The 25,587-nt window shown below is 45.3% G+C and overlaps 1 protein-coding gene across 2 annotated transcripts; it reads right to left on the bottom strand.

The window, feature by feature from the left end:
- Positions 1–83: 83 nt before the first annotated feature.
- On the bottom strand, positions 84–24,559 carry LOC106564745 (uncharacterized). Of its 2 annotated transcripts, XM_014131060.3 has the most exons (12): positions 23,901–24,559; positions 22,637–23,750; positions 20,665–20,773; positions 15,216–15,300; positions 14,687–14,913; positions 12,844–12,912; positions 11,772–11,881; positions 11,320–11,558; positions 10,828–10,966; positions 10,186–10,288; positions 6,804–6,953; positions 84–6,370 (listed from the first exon to the last, which is right to left on the bottom strand). In XM_014131060.3, the coding sequence occupies exons 2-12, from the start codon at positions 23,566–23,568 to the stop codon at positions 1,346–1,348; spliced, it is 7,188 nt and encodes a 2,395-aa protein (XP_013986535.3). In that variant the 5' UTR covers positions 23,569–23,750; positions 23,901–24,559; the 3' UTR covers positions 84–1,345. The 2 variants fall into 2 exon arrangements, with proteins under 2 accessions (XP_013986535.3, XP_045547179.2); XM_045691223.2 differs by lacking the exon at positions 23,901–24,559 and having other exon boundaries at positions 22,637–23,869.
- Positions 24,560–25,587: the final 1,028 nt, after the last annotated feature.

Here is a 25,587-nt window from a genome sequence, read left to right as displayed (position 1 = left end):
CTGTACTTTTCATAGGCAATACATACAAAAATAACTGAAATCTCAACAGAAATCACTTTCAACTTGCATACAAAAAGGATGCATTGTGTAATGATGGTGTTTGATTCTACTTAACAAAAAGACAGCACACCCATTCAAAAAACACATTACATGCATCAGAAAACACTCACAAAACGAAGTTAGTCCATTGCGAATAACATGATATCACCACCGCACAAACTTACATTTTCACTGAATGCGGAGATGTGGCAAATATGGATGGATACATTTGGTAAATAAAGCATGGAAATGGTGAATAAATCAATGACAATTGCCTTATGTACAGTTTTAGCAGGACTATACTGAGGTGCAGTTCTTTTTAGGGCAACTGTTTCCAAATTGAGTTGTATCCTTGAAAAAAATCATGTGAAAAAAGGTTTGGTCTTGCATTCTCCTCAAAGTGTAGATCTACGTTTTTTTAAATATGAATTCATGAATTTCTTCTTCTAATAAAATTGGTATTGTAAATGATTCAAAAGAACAGATTAGAGCTAGCTCTTCACAAGTCAGTATTGAATTAGTACGATTTAAGTTCTCTGTTAAAGTTCGATGTATTATTAATATTAGCTACGTGTCTGTGGGGACATGATCATGTTGTTGATCTACATTACTGACATTACATTTGATATCCTTGTAGCCACGACTGTGTAATTGACACAATTGACTTTGAAAAAGCACACAATATTACAGCTGGAAAGCTGTCCTTAAAATTGTTTGGAATGTGTTTATAGCAGGCAACAAAAGGACATGCATCACCACCATTGTAATCAGTGATTTCCAAAATGCTGGATGTGCTTACAGGTTAACCTGAAGGAGCACTGGTCTAGTGTAGATTATTTCCCTGTGTGTCTATAAGGAGTTATCACCAACTTCGTAAAGCTCAGGCTGTTATTTAAACACATTGTCAACCTTTCACAGCCATGGCGATGGGGTTTTAACTGTGTGATACATTGTCACTTAAACACACAAAGACCGAAAACAAAATACATTTCTAAAAGGGGTCAAAGTGGTAAGAAGAAGAGGGACTGCATCCAGACGCTTTCTCTGATTGAGAACCTGGGAGGGTAAATGTACCTCTGGTGGGCAGAGCATTTACAGATCCTGGCCCAGGGGTGTATTGCTTGTGGAGCAGTGTCTTTCTGGGGAGTGTTATGGATGGACAGTCAGGGGGCCTTTGCTACATTTAGGTTTGCAAAGGTCATGTCCGATTCATTACCCCCCCCACCCCCTCCAGGTAGGGGACATCTTTGCACAGTGACCCAGTGAGACCATTCTTGTTCTAGCCAGTAATTGACAGTCTTGGCGTTTACAAGTCGGATGGGAAGACGAAGGCTTCAGCAGCACTCTCGGCATCGTCTTCCTCCTCTTCCTCTTCAGGAATGTTTTCAGGCTCCCATGTAAAAACGTCTGAGTTATTGTCGTGTTCTGTGATGGATGACGGGGATGATGGTGGTTTGGTCTCTTCCATCTCCCAAGGGCACATAGCATCACGCCGAGCCAGGGGCATGTTAGCTTTGGCTGCCTCTGCCGTCTGCGTGCTGCTGGCTACAGGTTCTGCAGCGTCACCCTCTTCCATAGAGAGTGCACCCTGGGTCTCTGTGACGTCCTGTATGCCACTGGCAATCATAGTTTCCTCTTTCTCTGCAGACTTTTCTGGTTCATCAGTGTCCCATGGGCAAACGTCTTCTCGAACACTTTCTTGCTTTTTTATCTTCTCTGGTTCTATAGGATCCCTGGTCTCCCGTGAACAAATGTCTGCCTTGGTGCTGTCCTGGCTTTTAGTAGTTTCTGACTCTTCAGCTGGACCAGTTTCCCATGGACAAATGTCTGCCTTGGTGCTGTCCTGGCTTTTAGTCTTTTCTGACTCTTCAGTTGGACCAGTTTCCCATGGACAAATGTCTGCCTTGGTGCTGTCCTGGCTTTTAGTCTTTTCTGACTCTTCAGCTGTACCAGTTTCCCATGGACAAATGTCTGCCTTGGTGCTGTCCTGGATTTTAGTCTTTTCTGACTCTTCAGCTGGACCAGTTTCCCATGGACAAATGTCTGCCTTGGTGCTGTCCTGGCTTTTAGTCTTTTCTGACTCTTCAGCTGGACCAGTTTCCCATGGACAAATGTCTGCCTTGGTGCTGTCCTGGCTTTTAGTCTTTTCTGACTCTTCAGCTGGACCTGTTTCCCATGGACAAATGTCTGCCTTGGTGCTGTCCTGGATTTGAGTCTTTTCTGACTCTTCAGCTGGACCTGTTTCCCATGGACAAATGCCTGCCTTGGTGCTGTCCTGGATTTTAGTCTTTTCTGACTCTTCAGCTGGACCAGTTTCCCATGGACAAATGTCTGCCTTGGTGCTGTCCTGGATTTTAGTCTTTTCTGACTCTTCAGCTGGACCAGTTTCCCATGGACAAATGTCTGCCTTGGTGCTGTCCTGGCTTTTAGTCTTTTCTGACCCTTCAGCTGGACCAGTTTCCCATGGACAAATGTCTGCCTTGGTGCTGTCCTGGCTTTTAGTCTTTTCTGACTCTTCAGCTGGACCAGTTTCCCATGGACAAATGTCTGCCTTGGTGCTGTCCTGGATTTTAGTCTTTTCTGACTCTTCAGCTGGACCAGTTTCCCATGGACAAATGTCTGCCTTGGTGCTGTCCTGGCTTTTAGTATTTTCTGACTCTTCAGCTGGACCAGTTTCCCATGGACAAATGTCTGCCTTGGTGCTGTCCTGGATTTTAGTCTTTTCTGACCCTTCAGCTGGACCAGTTTCCCATGGACAAATGTCTGCCTTGGTGCTGTCCTGGCTTTTAGTCTTTTCTGACTCTTCAGCTGGACCAGTTTCCCATGGACAAATGTCTGCCTTGGTGCTGTCCTGGCTTTTAGTATTTTCTGACTCTTCAGCTGGACCTGTTTCCCATGGACAAATGTCTGCTTTGGTGCTGTCCTGGCTTTTAGTATTTTCTGACTCTTCAGCTGGACCAGTTTCCCATGGACAAATGTCTGCCTTGGTGCTGTCCTGGCTTTTAGTCATTTCTGACTCTTCAGCTGGACCAGTTTCCCATGGACAAATGTCTGCCTTGGTGCTGTCCTGGCTTTTAGTCTTTTCTGACTCTTCAGCTGGATCAGTTTCCCATGGACAAATGTCTGCCTTGGTGCTGTCCTGGATTTGAGTCTTTACTGACTCTTCAGCTGGACCAGTTTCCCATGGACAAATGTTTGCCTTGGTGCTGTCCTGGATATTAGTATTTCCTGACTCTTCAGCTGGACCAGTTTCCCATGGACAAATGTCTGCCTTGGTGTTGTCCTGGCTTTTAGTATTTTCTGACTCTTCAGCAGGACCAGTTTCCCATGGACAAATGTCTGCCTTGGTGCTGTCCTGGATTTTTTTATTTTCTGACTCTTCAGCTGGACCAGTTTCCCATGGACAAATGTCTGCCTTGGTGCTGTCCTGGCTGTTAGTCTTTTCTGACTCTTCAGCTGGACCAGTTTCCCATACACAAACATCTGCCCGAACACCGTCTTGCTTTTTCATCTTTTCTGGTTCTTCGGGGACATCAGTTTCCCAAGGACAAATATTAGCTCGAACACTGTCTCGTCTTTTCTCTTTTTGTGTTTCGTTGGAGATATCTGCTTTAGTACTGTCTTGTCCATTTGTCTTGTCAGTCTCTCCAGTTTCCCAAGGACAAACATCAACTTTGACACCATCTTTCTCCTCTGTCTTTTTTGGCCTCTCAGTTTCCCATGGACCAACGTCCGTTTGAGTGCCATCTCGTCTTTTTGTCTTGTCTGGCTCATCAGTTGCCCCTGTTTCCCAAGGACAAACATCTGCCATAGTGCTGTCTTGTCTTTTAGTCTTTCCTGTTTCTATGGAGACAATAGCCAGAGTGCTTTCTTGCTGCTCTGGTTTTTCAGTCTCCCAAGGACAAATATTTACTTGAACGCTGTCAGTCTTTTTTGGATCAGCTTGAGTTCTGCCTTGGGTTTCCCAAGGACAAACATTTGTACAGGGGCTGTCGTTTCCTTCTGTCTTTTCTTGGTATCCAATGTCCCATGGACAAATGTCTGTTTTTGCAACAGTGGTCTCCTGGGAAAATGATCCTTTGGTGATCTTTATGGCTATGGGTGGCATTGGACTCTCCTCCTTTTCCCAAGGACAAAGTACTGTCAAGTCTTTTGGTGGGTCAGGGAATTCCCATGGACATGCTTTCGCTAAGGGGACACTTTGTTTTTCAGGGGCAGATTTAGCTTGCTCTGTGCTTTTTGTTTGTACATCTTGCTTCCCAATGCTTGGCGTGTCCGTTGATTCCCAAGGACAGACATTCTCCCGTACACCGTCTTGGGATTTTGGGGTCTCTTCAGATTCCCATGGACAGACATTTGCATGTATTGTCTCCTGACATTTTGGTGGTGCCTCATGCAATCCCTTGTGCTCATGTGGATGAACATTTTCATAAATAATCGCCACCTTTACTTTTTCAGGGAAGGAATCTCCCACATCCCAAGGGCAGACATCAACCCGTACACTCTCTTGGGGTTTTAGGCCTTGAGAAATCTGTGGGGTTTCATCGGTTTCCCAAGGACATACATCCGTTGGTTTCTTGTTCAGACCCTCTGGTTTCTTCTCAGACTGGTTGGACGCTGAGGTAATTGGGATGGCGGAAACACTAGCTTCCGAAGGGCATACATCTCCCCGGATACTCTCCTGTCTTTTCAATACTTCTTCTGATTCCCAAGGACATACACTGACACGTGCAGGCGCCTTTGGATCCTCCTCTGGTTCCTCCACCTCCCACGGGCAGATGTCTGCTGTGGTGCTTTGTTGTCTCTGTGGGGCTTGCTGGGAAGAAGCAGGAACATCCCATGGGCAAATATCTGATTGGGCAACACTCAGAGCAGGCCTAATTTGGCTACCCCTTCTGTGAGTGGAAGGAGTCTTAGCTGTGCTATGTGCAGTGTTTTTGCTTGAGATTAACACGTTTTCATATATACTGTCCTTTTGCATGTCCTCTGAGTCCCAAGGATAGACAGTGGACTGTACAACCACTATTCTCCTAGGACTTATTTCAGAGGAATCACATGAGGACTGTCTGATTGCAGCCTGTTTCACGAGGGCAGGTTTCACATCTACTGTTGTCATGCTTCTTTTTTGCTGTGTCCTTTTGTCTATGCTTGAAACACAAGATTTCTTCAAGTTTGAAACACTTTGTGATTTCGTTTCTGCGCTTGAAATGCTTGGAGTTTTTAATTTTAATGCTGCGATGACGGCGATGGCGGCTACACTCCCCTGGCTTTTTTGTGATATTGAGTCCTGTTTCTTTACCGTATCTCCTGCTGTCTCCTTTTTGGCTTTTTCCTTGATGCTTGCATCCACAGATCCTACGAAAGATTTCACAGAGAGCCATTTCTGGGTGGAAGTGCGGAAGGAGAAGACCCGCATGTCCTTTGGGGACCCAGGTACACTAGCGGAGATGGGAGCCTGGGGGCTTGGGGACTCACATTCTGCCTCTCCACCTTGTGAATCCCCAGCAGGACTTTCTGCTGGGGTAGGAACTGGTAAATGGTCCCAGGGGCAAATATGTTTCAGTATTGGTGACGATAAACTCTCTGGGTCTTCTTCCTCAGAGGGAGCAAAGGTAACGTGTGGCTGGTTCTTGTTGGCAGGGCGTTCCTCCGCAAGCTCCCAGGGACACACTTCGGCCTTGTCATAGGACTGGGATTGCACAAGGGCACTTGAGGTCTGGTCCTTGATAGCGACATCCTGTTGGGACTGCCCTTGCTCGCCTTGGGTATCTCTGCCTACCCGAGAGGTGTCTTCCAGACTGTGGGCTTTACTGGACGCTAAACTCAGTGACTTGTGTAGTTTGGTAGGTCCAGGAAGCAGGAGATTGTTATCGACTGTAAGGTTTTGGGCACTGGCCGACTTACAGACCAATGGTGCCATATACAGCGAGTCTGTCTCAGAGCGCTGTGAGCATCTCTTAGCTAGATTCGCCCTTAACATGGAGTCGTGCAAGGAGGGGTCTTTATCGGTTACATAGTCATAGTCACTTTGAGATTTACGCAGCACTGGTGAAGGCTGCTTTACTGGTTGATCTTTGTAATTTACGCTAAAAGTATCTGGCGCTCTCTTACAGGACTCGGAGTGCGTATCATCCCTGCTGCCCAAGTTGACCTCTTTGCCATCACGGCTGCACTGTCGGCTCATGGACTCTGGGATCTCAGTGATACGCTTTATGATGGACCGGCCCAGCCCGCGCCGAGAGCTGCGCTTCTTCTGCAGGTGGGGGTTGTTTGCTGTCATCTTCTTTGTCTTGTGGACCTCCAATTGACCATACAATTTCTTCAGCTCATCCTGGTGCAGGTGAAAAGGAAGAGAGAAGAAAGGATAAAGGGAATTAGGGAGGGTATTGGTATGAGTGAGCAGAGGGAAAAACCATAGGGAACAGTTAGTTGGGGAAGAGTTATTGTTAAGGATAAGGAGAGCAAGTTTAGGTTGAAGAGAAGGAGCAGGCGGAGGAGAAAACACAGGTCAGGTCTATGCCAGGCCACTAATTGTGAAATACACACAGGGCTTTCTATGTCTAAGTTTATAATGAAAATTAGAATTGGTTTTAAATTAGTATAAAGTGATCCTACAAATGGTTATAGCAGTAATTCAATGTTTATAATTGTTTTATTTTACTAAGGTTTAAATTTGATTTAATAATTTCTCCCCCTCTTGGCCTAGACAGTGCCCGAATAGAAATGGTCACTTAGTAAGTGTCCAGGGCAGAAAAGGAGTTTACCCGAATGTCATCGGGGTCCAAGCTGTGGTCACTCCAAACTGCTGAGGTAAAACTGCTGTTGAGGTACGAGCCGGATCGCCGCAAGTCCACCTCATCCTCATAAACCTCCTCTGCAATCTCCTCTCTCCCCGCCCTCGAAACATGGAGGAACTACAGAACACACACACAGTAGTTATTATGTGTCAGATTCAGATTTATACACTGCTCAAAAAAATAAAGGGAACACTTAAACAACACAATGTAACTCCAAGTCAATCACACTTCTGTGAAATCAAACTGTCCACTTAGGAAGCAACACTGATTGACAATAAATTTCACATGCTGTTGTGCAAATGGAATAGACAACAGGTGGAAATTATAGGCAATTAGCAAGACACCCCCAATAAAGGAGTGGTTCGGCAGTTGGTGACCACAGACCACTTCTCAGTTCTTATGCTTCCTGGCTGATGTTTTGGTCACTTTTGAATGCTGGCGGTGCTTTCACTCTAGTGGTAGCATGAGATGGAGTCTACAACCCACACAAGTGGCTCAGGTAGTGCAGCTCATCCAGGATGGCACATCAATGCGAGCTGTGGCAAGAAGGTTTGCTGTCTGTCAGCGTAGTGTCCAGAGCATGGAGGCGCTACCAGGAGACAGGCCAGTACATCAGGAGACGTGGAGGAGGCCGTAGGAGGGCAACAACCCAGCAGCAGGACCGCTACCTCCGCCTTTGTGCAAGGAGGAGCAGGAGGAGCACTGCCAGAGCCCTGCAAAATGACCTCCAGCAGGCCACAAATGTGCATGTGTTTGCTCAAACGGTCAGAAACAGACTCCATGAGGGTGGTATGAGGGCCCGACGTCCACAGGTGGGGATTGTGCTTACAGCCCAACACCGTGCAGGACGTTTGGCATTTGCCAGAGAACACCAAGATTGGCAAATTCGCATCTGGCGCCCTGTGCTCTTCACAGATGAAGCAGGTTCACACTGAGCACGTGACAGACGTGACAGAGTCTGGAGACACCGTGGAGAACGTTCTGCTGCCTGCAACATCCTCCAGCATGACCGGTTTGGCGGTGGGTCAGTCATGGTGTGGGGTGGCATTTCTTTGGGGGGCCGCACAGCCCTCCATGTGCTCGCCAGAGGTAGCCTGACTGCCATTAGGTACCGAGATGAGATCCTCAGACCCCTTGTGAGACCATATGCTGGTGCGGTTGGCCCTGGGTTCCTCCTAATGCAAGACAATGCTAGACCTCATGTGGCTGGAGTGTGTCAGCAGTTCCTGCAAGAGGAAGGCATTGATGCTATGGACTGGCCCGCCCGTTCCCCAGACCTGAATCCAATTGAGCACATCTGGGACATCATGTCTCGCTCCATCCACCAACGCCACGTTGCACCACAGACTGTCCAGGAGTTGGCGGATGCTTTAGTCCAGGTCTGGGAGGAGATCCCTCAGGAGTCCATCCGCCACCTCATCAGGAGCATGCCCAGGCGTTGTAGGGAGGTCATACAGGCACGTGGAGGCCACACACACTACTGAGCCTCATTTTGACTTGTTTTAAGGACATTACATCAAAGTTGGATCAGCCTGTAGTGTGGTTTTCCACTTTAATTTTGAGTGGGACTCCAAATCCAGACCTCCATGGGTTGATAAATTGGATTTCCATTGATTATTTTTGTGTGATTTTGTTGTCAGCACATTCAACTATGTAAAGAAAAAAGTATTTAATAAGATTATTTCATTCATTCAGATCTAGGATGTGTTATTTTAGTGTTCCCTTTATTTTTTTGAGCAGTATACTTATATTGCTTGTGGAAGAAAATTGCCATGTACACTACCGTTCAAAAGTTTGCAGTCACTTAGAAATGTCCTTGTTTTTGAAAGATAAGCACATTTTTTTTGTCCATTAAAATAACATCAAATTGATCAGAAATACAGTGTATATGTTGTTAATGTTGTAAATGACTATTGTTGCTGGAAACAGCTGATTTTTTTAATGGAATATCTACATAGGCGTACAGAGGCCCATTATCAGCAACCATCACTGCTGTGTTCCAATGGCACGTTGTGTTAGCTATTCCAAGTTTATCATTCTAAAAGGCTAATTGATCATTAGAAAACCCTTTTGCAATTATGTTAGCACAGCTGAAAACTGTTGCTCTGATTAAAGAAGCAATAAAACTGGCCTTCGTTAGACTAGTTGAGTATCTGGAGCATCAGCATTTGTGGGTTCGATTACAGGCTCAAAATGGCCAGAAACAAAGACCTTCTGAAACTCGCCAGTCTATTTTTGTTCTGAGAAATGAAGGCTAATCCATACGAGAAATTGCCAAGAAACTGAAGATCTCGTACAACGCTGTGTACTACTCCCTTCACAGGACAGCGCAAACTGTCTCTAAGCAGAATAGAAAGGAGTGGGAGGCCCTGGTGCACAATTGAGAAAGAGGACAAGTACATTAGAGTGTCTAGTTTGAGAAACAGACGCCTCACAAGTCCTCAAATGGCAGCTTCATTAAATAGTACCCGCAAAACACCAGTTTCAACGTCAACAGTGAAGAGGCGACTCCGGGATGCTGGCCATCTAGGCAGAGTTGCAAAGAAAAAGCCATATCTCAGACTGGCCAATAAAAAGAAAAGATTAAGATGGGAAAGATAACACAGACACTGGACAGAGGAACTCTGCCTAGAAGGCCAGCATCCTGGAGTCGCCTCTTCACTGTTGACGTTGAGACTGATGTTTTGCGGGTACTATTTAATGAAGCTGCCAGTTGAGGACTTGTGATGCATCTGTTTCTCAAACTAGACACTCTAATGTACTTGTCCTCTTGCTCAGTTGTGCACCGGGGCCTCCCACTCCTCTTTCTATTCTGGTTAGAGCCAGTTTACGCTGTTCTGTGAAGGGAGTAGTACACAGCGTTGTACGAAATCTTCAGTTTCTTGGCAATTTCTCGCAATGAATAGCCTTAATTTCTCAGAACAAGAATAGACTAATGAGTTTCAGAAGAACGTTCTTTGTTTCTGGCCATTTTGAGCCTGTAATTGAACCCACAAATGCTGATGCTCCAGATACTCAACTAGTTCAAAGAAGGCCAGTTTTATTGCTTCTTTAATCAGTACAACAGTTTTCAGCTGTTCTAACATAATTAGCCTTTTAAAATGACAAACTTGGAATAGCTAACACAACGTGCCACTGGAACATAGGAGTGATGGTTGATGATAATGGGCCTATGTAGATATTCCATAAAAAATCAGCCGTTTCCAGCTACAATAGTCATTTACAATATTAATGTCTACAGTGTATTTCTGATCAATTTTATGTTATTTTAATGGGAAAAATAATGTGCTTTTCTTTCAAAAACAAGGACATTTCGAAGAGTTCCCCAAACTTTTGAACGGTAGTGTACCTTGGGTATGAAGAGCAGGGCGAGTGTCACAGTGATAGTGACGTGCGTATGGGTGAAGAACAGCAACAGCATCCAGTCAGGATGCAGAGAGGGCATGACAAACCTAAGGAAAATATAGAACAGAAAGACATGTTATATGTCCCTATACAATATGCATTTCTCCTGGTGAATAAACATGTTTTATTCAATGATGTATATAAACCCTGGATTGCTGATGCTATGTATTGGCCAGTAAGAGGCTTTGAAGCCACCGGTCGGCCATATTGGCACTCCCCAGAAGAAGCAGTCCTCCATAGGAATTAAATTTAGGTATTTTTTGTTGTAGTGGGCACAGTAACTTTCAAAAAATGATACTTTATTAAGGAACATGGTTTTTTTAGTGGTTTTTTTACGTTTAGCTCACATAATATAATTTAAAGTATGCATTGTGTCTGTAATAAAATAAACGTATTGTATAAAAAGCATGTAGACATGAATAATAATATTTTTCACAATGGTTGGGGAGTGCCTAGATGGAGGTGCGGTGGCTTCAAAACAGTGCCCCCTGTCAGTCATCTAGTGCAGGCTTATATACTATAAATAATATTATTTATCCCGGTTTACTGCCTCTGTTTAGAGCCGAGTATCATGTACGCTGGTTACCGTAGCAGGTGGAACATGGAGGATAGCAGCAGCTCGTTGTGTATGGCGATACCTATGTAGCGAGGCTCGTGGAAGGCTGAGGGCACTGGCTTCACAGCACTGCACAGTATACTGCCCCAGCACAGAAACATCAGCTCGGCTGAGACAGACAAAGAGACAGACATAACGTTTATTTTCTTCTCATACACAAATAGAGTCAGGCAGTAATGTTGTTTTGTCTGGGTTTTTGAGCTCAAAATCTGGTTTGTAAATTGATTTTACCCCTGACCTCAATCAGGAATGTGATTTGTAGCTCTGTGTTCTTTTATTTGAAACCAGACAGAAAAAGCCAAATCGATAACAGTAGCATTCACTGGATTTTTGGTTTTGGCCAATAAGTCTACACAAGAATCCTCGTGTGCTGGAGTTTCTCTTTTCAATACAGATTTTTTTTCTCTGTATCACCTGGAAAACACAAACAACCCACTTTTTCAATTAGTGTTATCCACTCACCCACGGCCATCATGTAGTCCCAGCGGTCCAGGTCACAGAGGCTGAAGCCCTGGCCATCCGACGTGGTCGATATGATCAGTAACGGAACGTTACGGTCACGGTTCTGTAGAACGCCCGCGGTCCACGCACACAGGAACCAGCTGACGGTCACAACCATGACTCCCAGCAACCTCAGCAGGTGTATGCTGGACATGTAGGGCACTCTCTGGGCTGTGCGCGACAGGAACACCTTGAGAACCCTGTATGTGTGGGAAGTTGACTTGATGTTACTCATTCCTCAGAGAGAAACATATACAGACACTTTTTGAATTACATTACAGCATACAAACTGATCTGAGTTCAGAGAAAGATCTCACAACATATTGTTCGACCTGACTATAACGAGGGGATACACATGCGGTGATACAGACGATACGTGAAATGTAGTAGTGAGAGAGTGCAGTAGTACAGACCTATATATCTTCAGTGTTACCGTTCCATAGACTATGGCAAAGCCCAGAAGTCGCACCCAGCGAAGCAGGATGCATCGGAAGGTGCTGGGCTTGAAGTACAGGATGAAAACCTGAGGGGGAGAGATAGAGAGAGGCATTAGCAGATGATCTATCATGCAAAATCACTCCCTATGAGCTTAGTTTACCTTGTCTTTGTAGTTACAATAGGTAACAGGCTTTGTGGATAAAAATAATACAGAAGCATTATTGATTATAATGTGTTCAAATTGAACATTTCTACCTACCTCGAGGGGAGACAGATGATGCACTTAGTAATCACAACTGTATACAACAGTACAGAACGTATACAGAAATGAGCAGTGTACAGGACTGTGTGTGTACATGAGTGGAATTGTATGTGTGCTCTAGGTCGGTGACCGCGGCAACAGTAGATCAAATGGCTGGAGGGCTAAAGGGGGCGGTGTGTGACCACCCCAGGTGATGCCCTACAGAGATGAGAGAGTCTGTCCCTCGGTTGCCCTTTTGTCTGGGCCAATGCGCCACAGCTACAGCAGACTGAAAGGAATTTCACCTTTGTATCGGCCTTTTAGCGTCTGAATCCACCCATAGGTGTTTCTTCAGTGCATCTGTGATACCGTAGTGAAGTGGGAATACAGCAAAGCTCCTCCGTTTTGAACGGAGGAAGGGAACACATTCATATGTGTATATCGCACATATGTAACTCAACCTTGTGTTCTAGCGAGCGAAGTAATATGATCAATGACTTACAAGTGCACCGCATGCCCCCATCACTTACCATTGGCTTGACCGGGATACTTTGTTCAGTGATTCAGGGTAGATACATGTATGAGTGAGTCGTGCAATGACTACTTCATTGAGATAATGAATCACACAAGTGATCGATAATCTATCGCCGGCCATTGATTAATGCAACGAATACGTCGTCTGCGTCCCAGATGGCACCCTATTCCCTATATAGTGCACTACTTTTGACTAGGATCTATACGGGTGCCATTTGGGACACAACCTTCCCCCTCCCTCCCCTCACTCGCTCATATACTCTCTCACTCACCGGGAAGTACAGGAGCAGAGAGCCAAACAGGATGGTCTCTAACAGCAGGAGTCCTGATGCCCGGATCCTCTATAGGTGAGATAGACAGAGAGAAGGGGGAGAGGTGAGATGGAGGGAGGGTAGAGAGGAGGGATGGATTCGGGAGAGAGGGAAGGTGAGGGGGAGGGAAGGGGTGAGGGAGGGCAGAGAAGATGGAAGGTAGAGGTCGATGGAGAGAAGGATGCGGGTGATAAGGTGGAGAGTGGGAAGGGGTGGATGAGGGAGAGAGAGGTGGAAGGGGAGATGGAAAGTGAGGGGAGGGGGAGAGAGAGGAATTGAGGAAACATGATTGGTTTAGTATGATGTGCTTATCTTACAGTGCTTTGATTTCTGATGTCTCTGTGGACCATCGCTGCTCCGTGTTTAACCATTTAACTCTAGATGTGTTGATGTATGCAGAGACTAGGTCCGTGGAGCACTATCTTGGAGAGGAAGAATGGCCAGGGGGAGGTACAATTATACTAATGCCCCTGCTGTAATGCGATGATACATGAAGATATACAGGTAACTGCCAAAATAAAGGAAACACTTGAGCAAATGAGAGGTAAAAAGTATTTGAAAGCTGGTGCTTCCACACAGGTGTGGTTTCTGAGTTAATTAAGCAATTAAAACGTCCCATTCCATCATGCTTGTACAAACATGCCCAGTTGGCCATTAGTTTGGCTACCATGGCTAGAAGAGATCTCAGTGACTTTGAAAGGGGGGTCTCAAAGGAGTATAGGGGGTTTAAAGTGTGTGTGTGTCACAGTCACCAGATCTCAAACCAATTGAACACTTATGGGAGATTATGGAGTGGCGCCTGAGACAGCGTTTTCCATCAACAAAACACCAAATTATGTAATTTGTCATGGAAGTATGGTGTCGCATCCCTCCAATAGAGTTCCAGACACTTGTAGTATCTATACCAAGGTGGATGGAAGCTGTTCTGGCGGCTCGTGGTGGCCCAACGCCCTATTAAGACACTTTATGTTGGTGTTTTCTTTATTTTGTCAGTTACCTGTATGTTGGCCATACTGTATGGATACATCTGATATCGGATAAATGTATTAATTCATAAGCTGTCACATAGAACATGGCTTAAGATATTCAATTCATGTTAACACTCAGGGCTCATATTCAGGAGTCTTAGAGTAGTGCTGATATAGGATCCGTTTGGTCTTATAGGTCATAGTGAATAATATTATATGGACAGGGAGGACCTGATCCTAGATCAGCACTCCTACTTTGAGACGCTTTTTAAATTCAAGCACAGAGCCCAGAGTTAGATATTTCCATATTTCTTATCTAGAGTGACAACGACTATGATGAGTAATGACAGAAGATGTCAAGATGACTAGATTACCTATGATAGAGCCACAGAGCAGAGTTTCAGCATATGCTATATACAAGGAAGCAATAGAATGAGGGATGAGGGAACAACTTAATTGTTACTTTTAACAGAGCTTGATATCAATTTCCTTCTAAGTATAGACTAAAGTAGCATTGCGAATAAACTTTGAAACTTGAAGATTAGTGAGAACTTCATAATGAAACCGCACAGTTAACCATCAATGATGGCTTGTTGTAGAAGTTGCCCCTAACCACAGATCTAGAATCATATTGCTCTACCATTAACCTTAACTGTTAGAGGAGCTACTCCAGAGGTGTATTCATTAGGCACCACATGGAAGAAAACATTCTGCAACAGGGAGGGACCACCTAACCTGTCCAACAAGAATCACTCATTTTCATTTTTCATTGCAATACATTTTGCTACAGTGTAGCCTAATGAATATGACCCTCTCACCCACTAGAACTCACTCACCCTGCTGCGTCTGAACTGGTAGGCCACCAGCATGCTGATGAACACCAGCAGCATGAAGAAGCCCTGGACGGCCAGCACCCCGGCTCTGAGGAACCAGTCCTCCTCTACCCAACAGGGGGCGCCGTCCTCGCAACGCCTGCAGCCCGGCCAACAGGGGAGACAGATGGGCAGGGCCGGGTAACACACGCCACCTCCCTCCCCACCGCTGCCGTTCAGAGCACCTCCTTCTGTATTAGACAAGCATGGGAATAGAAACAAAGACAGCTGGACAGTGATGAAAATAAATCTTTAAGTATTTTCTTAGAGCTGTTTTTGGCATACAAGTCAAAAGATTCCATCACCTTGACCAGGGTCTTATATGAAGTAAAGTTCTTAGACAAATATTGAATAGAAATGTTCTTGTGTGTATGCATCCCAAATGGCACCCTATTCCCTACATGGTGCACTAGCCTGTGGGCCCTGGTCAAAAGTAGTGCACTATAAAGGGAATAGGGTGCCATTTGGGATGAAGCCTGTGTGTCTTCTTTACCGTCCATTGGGGGGCTGTAGTATCCCTCTTTGCAGCGACAGCAGTACTGGCCCAATCTGAATCCCTGGCCTGTGATTGGCTCACACTGGACGGTAGTAAAAGCAGTGGGGATTAGAGTTCATGTCACAGTACAAGGACAGGGGTGTAAATATCCCCTGAGGCTAGTAGTTTGAGTTTTGATCAATCAATGTCTCTAATTGGTTGAAACCTGATTGGCTAGACGGAGTCTACGCACATGATTACCAAGGATGAATAGGGTCTAGGGATATAAAAACTATTTAATTAAATGCAAGCAATACTTTTTCATTGGCATATCTGCATCCATTGCAAAGTTTCCAGCTGTAAACAGCTGTGGATGTCAGAAAAACCAATGCAACCAAGGCATCATCTCAGCTGCTGCTGTAATACCAGCATTTCTGGGTAAAAATGGCCAAAAAACAATGTTCTCTTGTTATGGTAAAAAGGGCTTTGTTGGTAGGAATTATTACAGTTAGGTGACTGTATTGTCTATGCCTGATTGGACTGACACGCTTGGCCGTTCTTGAATTAATGGAGATGGAGTGTGTTCCACATGTTCTCTCAGCCAGCCTGGTGTTAGTTTGTCCACCATGATGGTTCCCAGCACAGCAGCATTCAGTCAAGGAAACACCCATTTGGACGCTCACCTCTCGCCTCCGTGTTAATCTAAGTTAAAACCTAAATGGATATGTAATGCTTCGTTACCAAGAGCATTATCCCTTTTATACCAGTGAAATCCCATATGCACACAAACACACATGCATGCATGCACGTAACACACACACGCCCACACTCAAGTACACGTGCACCCCCACAACAGGTAGTGACGGACCTAATGTCCGTCACTAAATTGTTAAAAGGTTTTAAAAACTATTCTAATAAATGCAACAGTTGGACAATGGATGAAGACACTTTTTGAATTTTTATAATCCGTGTGATATTGACTATAGCACATAAAACATTTTACTGGCACGGACAAATAATGAATGGAGTTCAGGGATTTTGGTGGGAATTCAGGTATGCAATTTATTGTCAAATTTCACTTTTTTTTTCTTAGAATGCCCTCATATACATTTACTTATTGTATCAGGTATTTTTTTAAATGATATGTACCTACATTTGCATAAATACACCAGATGTATTTGCATATATGCGTAAATTAACACAAAGAGGAGGAACAGGGCCGCAACCACCAGACACTTGCTCGGTCAACCCTACCTGCACTGTCTAGACCGCCTCATCTATTACTGTTGTTGTCACGTTCTCTTGCATAATTCAACAAGTGTGTCAATAGCAGGATACCCTCAGATTAAAATCAACACGCTTGGCTCTAGATTACACATACAGTATCTAAACATACTTTACATTGTTTGCGAGATCAGACATATCACTATAATTCGAGTCTTCATTTTCTGAAGTTGGTTTCACTTCAGTGCATCTAATTTGTAAACATTTCAACAGTATTAAAATATATTTACAAAATAGTTTTGTGTAGTTTAAATGTCGTTAATTAAAAAAATCTGTTTTATTGAATATCCAAAACATACAATATACTTGCAGTGAAGCCGCTCAACAACTATACCATACCAGTCATCCAACAGACTCCCATTCAGAGCGACACACAGAAGCATCCAGGGTCAATGCCCTGCTCAAGGGCACGCTGACAGATCTCCCACCAGGCCAGAAAACGTGAACCCGAACCCTCCAAGATTCCCCCACAGTTCCCCAATAGCTGTCCCTCAACCATTCGAGACCCCTCCCACAGTCCCCCCAAGAAGAAAAATAAAAATACAATTAATTCCGTTTCCCACCACCAAGAACCCCCCCCAATGCACCAACAACCAAGAGAATGAACTAGAGAACAAAGAAAAAGACAAAAGAAAACAGCAAACAACAATGCAAAAAAATAAATAAAAATGTATTTAATTTTTTTTTACACATTTCAACAAAGGACATAAAAGACAACGAAAATCATAACTGCAATGCCAACTGTATATGTTTGTGTGCATGTCTGGCACTCTTACATGTATGTGTGTGTTCTTGTATGTGTTTATTTGAATGAGAGTCTGTGTATATGTATGTGTACAAACACCTGCACGGCATCAGCCTCAGGCAAACCGGCATTAGCTTTAAAAACACTGCCCCTCAGTGTCATTCAAACATACTTTTTATTATGTTTATTTTGACTTTATTTTTTACTTTTATCTTTGACCATAATTCCATCTCCTGCACAGCAACTCCACTCCCACTTGTCTCCAATTCCACATCCCAACCCTCAGCCCATCCCACGGATTTCTACGCAACATATATCTTTCAACTATGCTGTGATGTTTAACGTACAATTTCAATCTATATAATCGAATAGAATCCACAAATTGTGAGTTGAAGATAAATATTTTTACTAAGAGTATTAGTACATTAGTAATTGACTGACCCGGTCTCTCCAGATCTCCTAACAGTACTATTTCTAGGGTCAATTTTAGATCAATGCTATGCATTTTCAGCAATTCCTGAACCTGAGACCAGAAACAGGCTACCTGAGGGCAATACCAAAATAAATAGTCTATTGATTCTGTATCCTCACAACAAAATCTGCAGAGCTTCGATGATTTTATGCCCCAAATATTCAACGTTTTGTTGGTGGCAAGAATTCTATATAATAATTTTAGCTGAAAAGCACTAAGTCTTGAATCTTGCGTTGTTTTATACATCAACTCATACACCCTGTACCATGGAAACAGTACATCAAAAATCTCTTCCCAACTATTTTGCAATCTGTATGGCACAGTTGTCAACATCCTGGTCCTCAAATGAAACTGGTATACTTTCCTATTTATGCTATTTGTATTCCTCCGCCAGTTTTGATCCTCTATATTGGGCAGACAGACCAGTTCCCTACCTCTATTAAATTATTACTTTTTAAAATTCCACAAAAATTAACACCATCAAAATAAGGTCATCTTTCTTCTCTTTCTTGTGATGTAAGCGTCGAGACGGTGTGTTAAATCCCTGACGAAGCTTTAGCTCTCGCATAGATTCAACAGAAAGACAATGTATCCCATTGAGCCCATTGCAGCCATTACCGCGGTGTGTTTGACAGGTCATAACAAACATTTCCACGTTCGTAACGTTAACGGAAAAAACGACAGGCACAAGCAAGAGTATGAAAGAGTCGGAGGATTAAAATGAACGCTATCAATCTAGCGAAATTGAAGTGACGTGGATTTTGCATCCCTCAAACACAGGAAATAGATGTCTGAAAAAGACAGATCCTCAGGTGGGCGGGGTATTCTCGTTCCTACTTAAAGGGTTAAATATTTGTATTTGCGGTGGATTAAATTGAACGCAGGCATGAAGGCAATTTAATTGTCTTAGATGGAGATGGCATACATGGTAAATCATTAAGAAGTCAGCCGGTTGGTAAACATAGCATGGACCTGTGCTTTAAAGCCTCATGATGTACATATCATGCTCACTCCAGAGGCGTATTTGCTCCATGGCTCGACTCATTTACTGAGTGTCTATCTAATGTGGTTCATTGTGTGATTTTTTTTATTGCATTATGTCATTTTGATTGAGAGAGGTGTTTTTTTATTTTGTTTAGTTGACTGTTACATGGATTTAAAATTGAGTTGGTGAGTCATTTGTATGTAACACACATACACACACACACAAGTGAAAGTGAAAGACATCTGTTGCCTTTTGAAAAAAATCTGATAAAGGTATCAAATCACTTGATTTAAGTGTAGATAGATCATATAGTTTAAATACATTATTACATATTATTTTAATTGGTTTCAGCATGCAAGCCATCTCTTCCCCTTTTTAAAGAGGCCTTAGCCCGCAATTAGACATTAATCAATTAACTCCTTTTGTAGGAAATTAAATAATCTCAAATAAAACATCCCATTCTACCTGGAAATCAATCTCTCTCTTGTTCCACCTCTGACCTGTCTCTGGATGTTCCATGAGGGGACAGGATGAGACTAGAGAGGGATGATGCTGATGAGATTGGGATATGGGTGTGCTCCTGTGTTGTTTCTGTCTGTCAGATGAGTGATGGGTGCATGGGGATTGGGGGAAGGATGTCGTTCATGGCTGGATTATCATCTTAATCCTGCAGCTCATCCCTCCGCCACCCAGCACAGCTATCTTTTTACAGAAGGGCGGGATGAGAGGGAGAGGATTGTGTCAGAAAGGACAGAATGATGATCAAACAAGAGAAGGGGTGAAGGTAAAGGAGCAGATGGAGAGAGAGTAAAGCTATTTAAAGCGGTTAGGGTTGATGAGTGTATTTATATGAATCATATCATGTAACAATACCCACTACTACTACTTAAATAGTGCCTGTATGGTGACTTACAAAAGTGTATAGGTTAGGGCTTGGAGTATTGTAGTCGATTACACTCAACTCCACAATTTACGATGGAGTTGAGCGGCGACTAGTGTGGACGGGTAGTGTCAACAACTACAGATTTTAGCACCCAAAGAATAGCCCGCAATTACACAGAACAATGTTGTGTGTAATTGCGGGCTATTCTTTGGGTGATTTAATCAGTAGTTTAATCAGTAGTGTCGGAGCTCCAGTACCCTCAACTCCAATGTAAATCGTGGAGCTGAGTTTAGCCAGTTAGAGATTTTGCAGTCTCTTGTGACAGCGTAGCCCACTCAATGTTCTAGGAGATTTAGGGCTCTATTCAATCAGATCCGCTTTAGCAGATATCCGCATGGCTGTTGTTTTGGCATTGGCGGAAGTGCATTAGAGCGGTCAAATCCACAAGTGGCTCCTGGCATTATATCTAAAGCAGACATTGCCATTGGGTGCATGGAGTTGCATTAAGAGAATTCCAATGCAGCCTTGTTAACAATTTCCAACACTGGAATGTGAGATCTACACCTCGATTAGGGTGATAGAAATCCTCATTATTTCGTTGAATGATTTTCAATTTGAGCGTCATTATGTATATGTAGCCTACACTTTCTCGTTCTGAACTTCTAACGTGGGGGTTTCACCAACCACGAATTCAGCAGGAGAAGTTGTGTTCCCATTCATTTTCAACGAGGGCATGCAGAGAAATGTGCGGGGGATTGTGAGGTGAGCCGCGAGAACCCTGCTAGCAGACCAGTAGAAAAATGCTCTACTTTATACAAATTTCAAGCAAAGTGAAGCGTTGGAGCAAAGGATTGTCAAGAGGAGGCATTGCCTCTGGTCAACACCCAGTGTAATGCGAGTGGGATGGGTGTGGCTTCGTGACAATGATCAAGAGCAGCTGCTCACCGATTTGACAGCTCCAACACTATCACCGGTTAATGCTTGATCTGATTGAATCTAGACCTTGGTCAGAGATAAGGGGTTCTGTAACTCTTCAACAACAATTTGGGGTTCAATTACTATTTTTCCAGGTCTTAAATGTTTTGAGAAGATCTTTACCTCCATGGTGGTGCGGTTGCACTGGTGTGTGTTGGCAAACCAAGCGTCCCCCGTGTCACACTGGTTCACATCAAAACCCTGTACGTTTACATCCACACGGATTACACCCCTGGCACAAGAGCACGCACACACACAAAGAGAAACATCCATTTCAGTAAAAGAGAATATCCTGGAAACTAACTGGACACAAACAAATAGCAAATAGCAACATAAACAACAGGACATTTTATGGGAACAAATATATTATTATTGTAATTGAATCATCAATATTCAACTCTATCCCCTGAAGCTTGATATTTTCTCTCGGTAAACTTCTTTGGCCTTTAAAAGTTCCTTACTTTGAAATGTCAGATGGTATCCAGCAATGGGTAATTCAATCATATCTGCTATTTCAAATGATTATCAAAGTATCTCCAGTGTGGCTCTCTGGTTTCTACTATACTACTACTACTGCTGCTGCTGCTGCTACTACTACTGGTGCTACTGCTGCTACTACTGCAGCTACTGCTGCTGCTGCTACTGCTGCTGCTGCTGCTGCTGCTGCTACTACTACTGCTGCTGCTGCTACTACTACTGCTGCTACTACTGCTACTGCTGCTACTACTGCTGCTACTGCTGCTACTGCTGCTGCTACTGCTCCTACTACTGCTACTGCTGCTACTGCTGCTACTGCTGCTGCTGCTGCTGCTGCTGCTACTACTACTACTGCTGCTGCTACTACTACTGCTACTGCTGCTACTGCTGCTGCTACTACTGCTGCTACTACTGCTGCTGCTGCTACTGCTGCTGCTACTGCTGCTGCTGCTGCTGCTGCTACTGCTACTACTGCTACTACTACTACTGCTGCTGCTGCTGCTGCTACTACTACTGCTGCTGCTGCTGCTACTACTACTGCTGCTGCTACTACTACTACTGCTGCTGCTACTGCTTCTGCTACTGCTGCTACTGCTGCTACTACTGCTACTGCTACTGCTTCTACTACTGCTTCTGCTACTGCTACTGCTGCTGCTGCTGCTACTGCTGCTGCTACTGCTGCTACTACTGCTACTGCTGCTGCTACTGCTTCTACTACTGCTACTACTACTGCTACTGCTACTACTACTGCTACTGCTGCTGCTGCTACTGCTGCTGCTACTGCTACTGCTACTGCTGCTGCTGCTGCTGCTGCTGCTACTGCTGCTACTACTGCTACTGCTGCTGCTACTGCTTCTACTACTGCTACTACTACTGCTGCTGCTGCTACTACTACTACTACTACTGCTGCTGCTGCTACTGCTGCTGCTACTACTACTGCTACTGCTGCTACTGCTGCTGCTACTGCTTCTACTACTGCTACTACTACTACTGCTACTGCTGCTTCTACTACTGCTGCTACTGCTTCTGCTACTGCTTCTGCTACTGCTGCGCTACTACTACTGCTACTACTACTGCTACTGCTGCTGCTACTACTGCTACTGCTGCTGCTACTACTGCTACTGCTGCTGCTGCTGCTTCTGCTACTGCTTCTACTACTGCTACTGCTACTACTGCTACTGCTGCTGCTACTGCTTCTACTACTGCTACTACTACTGCTACTGCTACTACTACTGCTACTGCTACTACTACTGCTACTGCTGCTTCTACTACTGCTGCTGCTGCTGCTGCTGGGGCCAGATATTTTGAGAGCCAGGCACTAAACGTGAATTATAGCCTACTGGGGGCAGGAATAGTGGGTTGGGGCCATCATAGGCCTTGATGATGGTACTAAACCTATCTACATCAAATGATGTCATCAGTATGAGACACAGAGAGAGACATGGGTTTGTCCAAATGGCACCGTATTCCCTATGTAGTGTGCTACTTTTGACCAGGACCCTCGCCCAACTCGCCCTGGTCAAAAATAGTGCACTATATAGGGAATAGGGTGACACTTGGTCAAAACCTATATAAGCAATAGAGTGCCATTTTAGACGCAGCCATGGTCCTGACTAACCTAAACTCAGGGCTGAGGTCGGGCTTCAGGCCGTAGAAGGAAGTGGATAGGGTGAGCAGCCAGCCCGGCAGGAAGCGGCCGTCCTCACACTCTAGGAACGGCCCATTGGCCCAGCGCACCCCGCTGCGATTGGTCACGTAGCTATCGCCCCGCCCCCATTTGGGCGTGTCCAGGGTGCTGAGGTCATTGAGGAGGACTCTTTTAGATAGGGTCGAGGTGGGCTGGTTGGAGGAGGCGGGAAACTTGAAACTGCTGAACCAGGTGTCGTCGGGTGCGGGGGCCGGGAGGTGCAGACTTTCCCATTGGCTAGAGAGGTCCTGGAGGAGGATGTTCTGGTACCTGGGGGGAGCAGGGTTCCGGGAGGCGCGGAGCACGAGCTGGGGGGTGGTGGAGGCTGGATCTGCGTCAAAGGTGAGGAGGGCCTGCCGGATGAGGGGGTCGGCCTCCAGAAGAGCGCGCACCATGGCGTGGTACCACTCCATGTCCTCTTGCACAGTGCTCTCCCGCAGGTCACTGGCCTGGAAGATCATGTTGAGGAAGTTGGCCGTGTTGGCCAGGGCGTCCATGGACGGTCGGAGGGGACCATAGAACCCTCGCGGCAGGGGGCCGTTCTGACCCGTGAGACTGTACGCCCGGTCGCACTCCACTAGCCCCAAGACGGAGTAGTCCCCGCTGTAGAGAAAGACCTCTGCTGATGTCCAGTCCTCCTCTGGGGCTTCCGAGGGGGTCGTGACCGACCCTGAGGGATCGGGGCTGTAGGGGGTGCCCGACTCCCCTGTAGCGCTCACAACGGATGCCGTTGGGTCCTCTGACTCGGCTGTATTCCCCAATTCAGAAACTATGCTAACCTGTGCTGAAAGGAGGGGCGTGAGCAGCAACAGGAGGAGCCAAACAGGGCCCATTCTCAAATCCACTTTCGTTGGGGGGGCCATATACTAATACCCCCCTCTTTTATAATCTCTAGTTTTGACCTTTTTCAAAATCCTCAAATAAATGTCACATTTTGGCCGAGGCTTTGAAAGCCTCATAAGCCTCTTCTCTCATCTCTCTTTACGTCTCTTCTCCTTCTCCCCAGTTGTAGTCATACAGGCAGAGGTGCTCCAGCAGGTGTCTGCTGTAACGACAAGGGGGAGTCGATCATCTGTAGCACTGTCTCAGACACACAACACACCGTGTTCATATGTGCCCCATAATCAACCACTCCTCACACACACACACACACACACACACACACACACACACGGATAAAAATCATACTCTCTACCTCCGATGGGAATGGGGGAATCCACCTGGTGTTCCTGGTTAATCCTGCATGTTGGTGGGAGTGAGAGGGAATTGTTGGGGAAATCCAGTGGCGTTCCCGCTCAATCCCACTACCATTCCCAGCATGTCCGCAGTCAATCTGCCTGTCACTCCCATGTTTGTATTCTCGTTTCCCGGCGACGAGTCCCCTGTGAGAGCAGCAGCAGAGCAACGAGAGACAAAACCAACTGAGATTAGAGAGAGAGAGGTGCGCCACACTCCCAGCCCAAAGCAAGCGCTAGCGTGTACGACAGGAGGAGGCAGAGAGGGAGGAGGGGAGGGAGGTCACAGCCCAAAATTGAAGGTCTGAGGCAAGGTGGGGGGAGAGAGAGAAAGCAGGTATAGTAGCGTGTGGAAGGGGAAAGAAAAAGAGCAGCTTTCCTCCGTCTCTCTCTTCTGCGCTGCTCCTTCTATCTGCCTGTTACATTCTTTCTCGCTCCACAGCTCCTCTGTAAAGCATCTCTCGCGCTCACTGTCCACTCTCTTTCAGATGTGCACTCTCTCTCTCTCTGACTGACGGTGATTACCCCTTTTCCTCAACCTCTACCCCTTCTCTCTCTCTCTGCCCCTCTCTCTCTCTTTCTGTGATTCCCCATCAGTATGCTGCTGGAGATGCTAATGTAACTGTTGTGCCTGTGGAGTGATGAGAGTGCACATCTGTTGGCGGCAGGGACGGCGTGTATGTCTGTGTGTGTTTTAGTGTGTGTGTGTTTTAGTGTGTGTGTGTGTGTCTGCAGCGCAAAGAGGAGAGAGGTTGATGCAGGATGAGGGTTAATCCGCCTGTATTTGGGCATCCATCAGAATCGTGAGCTCGATGGATTAACCCCTGACGTTCCAGCGGGGTCAGCCAGGACAGTGGATGAGGGACCAGGCTGCTCTTTGATCATCCAGGAATATGTACACAGTGACACACTGTCAGGGAAGCCAGGGATTCTGTAGATATGATGATGCTTTCAGCTGTATGATGTGTGTTGACAAATAGATTGCCAGTGTCTATTTAGTGAACAGGTGGAGATAGATTCATATTGAGTGTCGTTATGTGTGGCTATAAAATGGGAATCTCCCTTATCATACGATTCAGTATTCATCATCACTTAGAATGAGGGAAGAAGGGAGTTTGGGAGAGAAGGAGAGAGAGAGGGGGAGTGTTTGTGTGTGTGAGAGGGAGCGAGTGTGATTGTGATAGATAGAGAGAGAGAACGAGAGAGACACACCTCCCACCCCTTCCTATATCGCAGTGATGGAGCAGGCTCTGGGTGATGCAGGCAAATCCTTGTTTTGGTGCCATGGCAACGGGCTTCTGTGAATTTTCATCCATTCCTGTGGGCCCCCTACCCCCACCCAGGACTGCAGAGCAGGGGAGGTTCTGCAGTGGTGTGGAAAAGACAATGAGGCTGCACAGATGTGTGTGTGTGTGTGTGTGTGCGTGTGCGTGCATAGGTGTGTATGTCACAGTACATTGATTACAGTTGTATGAATGTATGTGCAGACTTTATCAACGTGTTTGGGGGTGTGGGTCCGTGCATATGGCATGTGTGTGTGAGTGCGTACGTGTGTGTGTGTGCGTGTATTTAAGTGTGTATAATCTGTGTGTTTCTGTGTGTTCACATGTGCCTGTGCTTTTACTGTATGTAGTCGGGAGTTTCTTC

Source organism: Salmo salar, chromosome 12, assembly GCF_965601325.2.
Source record: "Salmo salar chromosome 12, fSalSal1, whole genome shotgun sequence".
Lineage (NCBI taxonomy): Eukaryota > Metazoa > Chordata > Actinopteri > Salmoniformes > Salmonidae > Salmo > Salmo salar.
The sequence above is the reverse complement of the archived record's forward strand: the minus strand, read 5'-3'. Positions and strand labels throughout refer to the sequence as shown.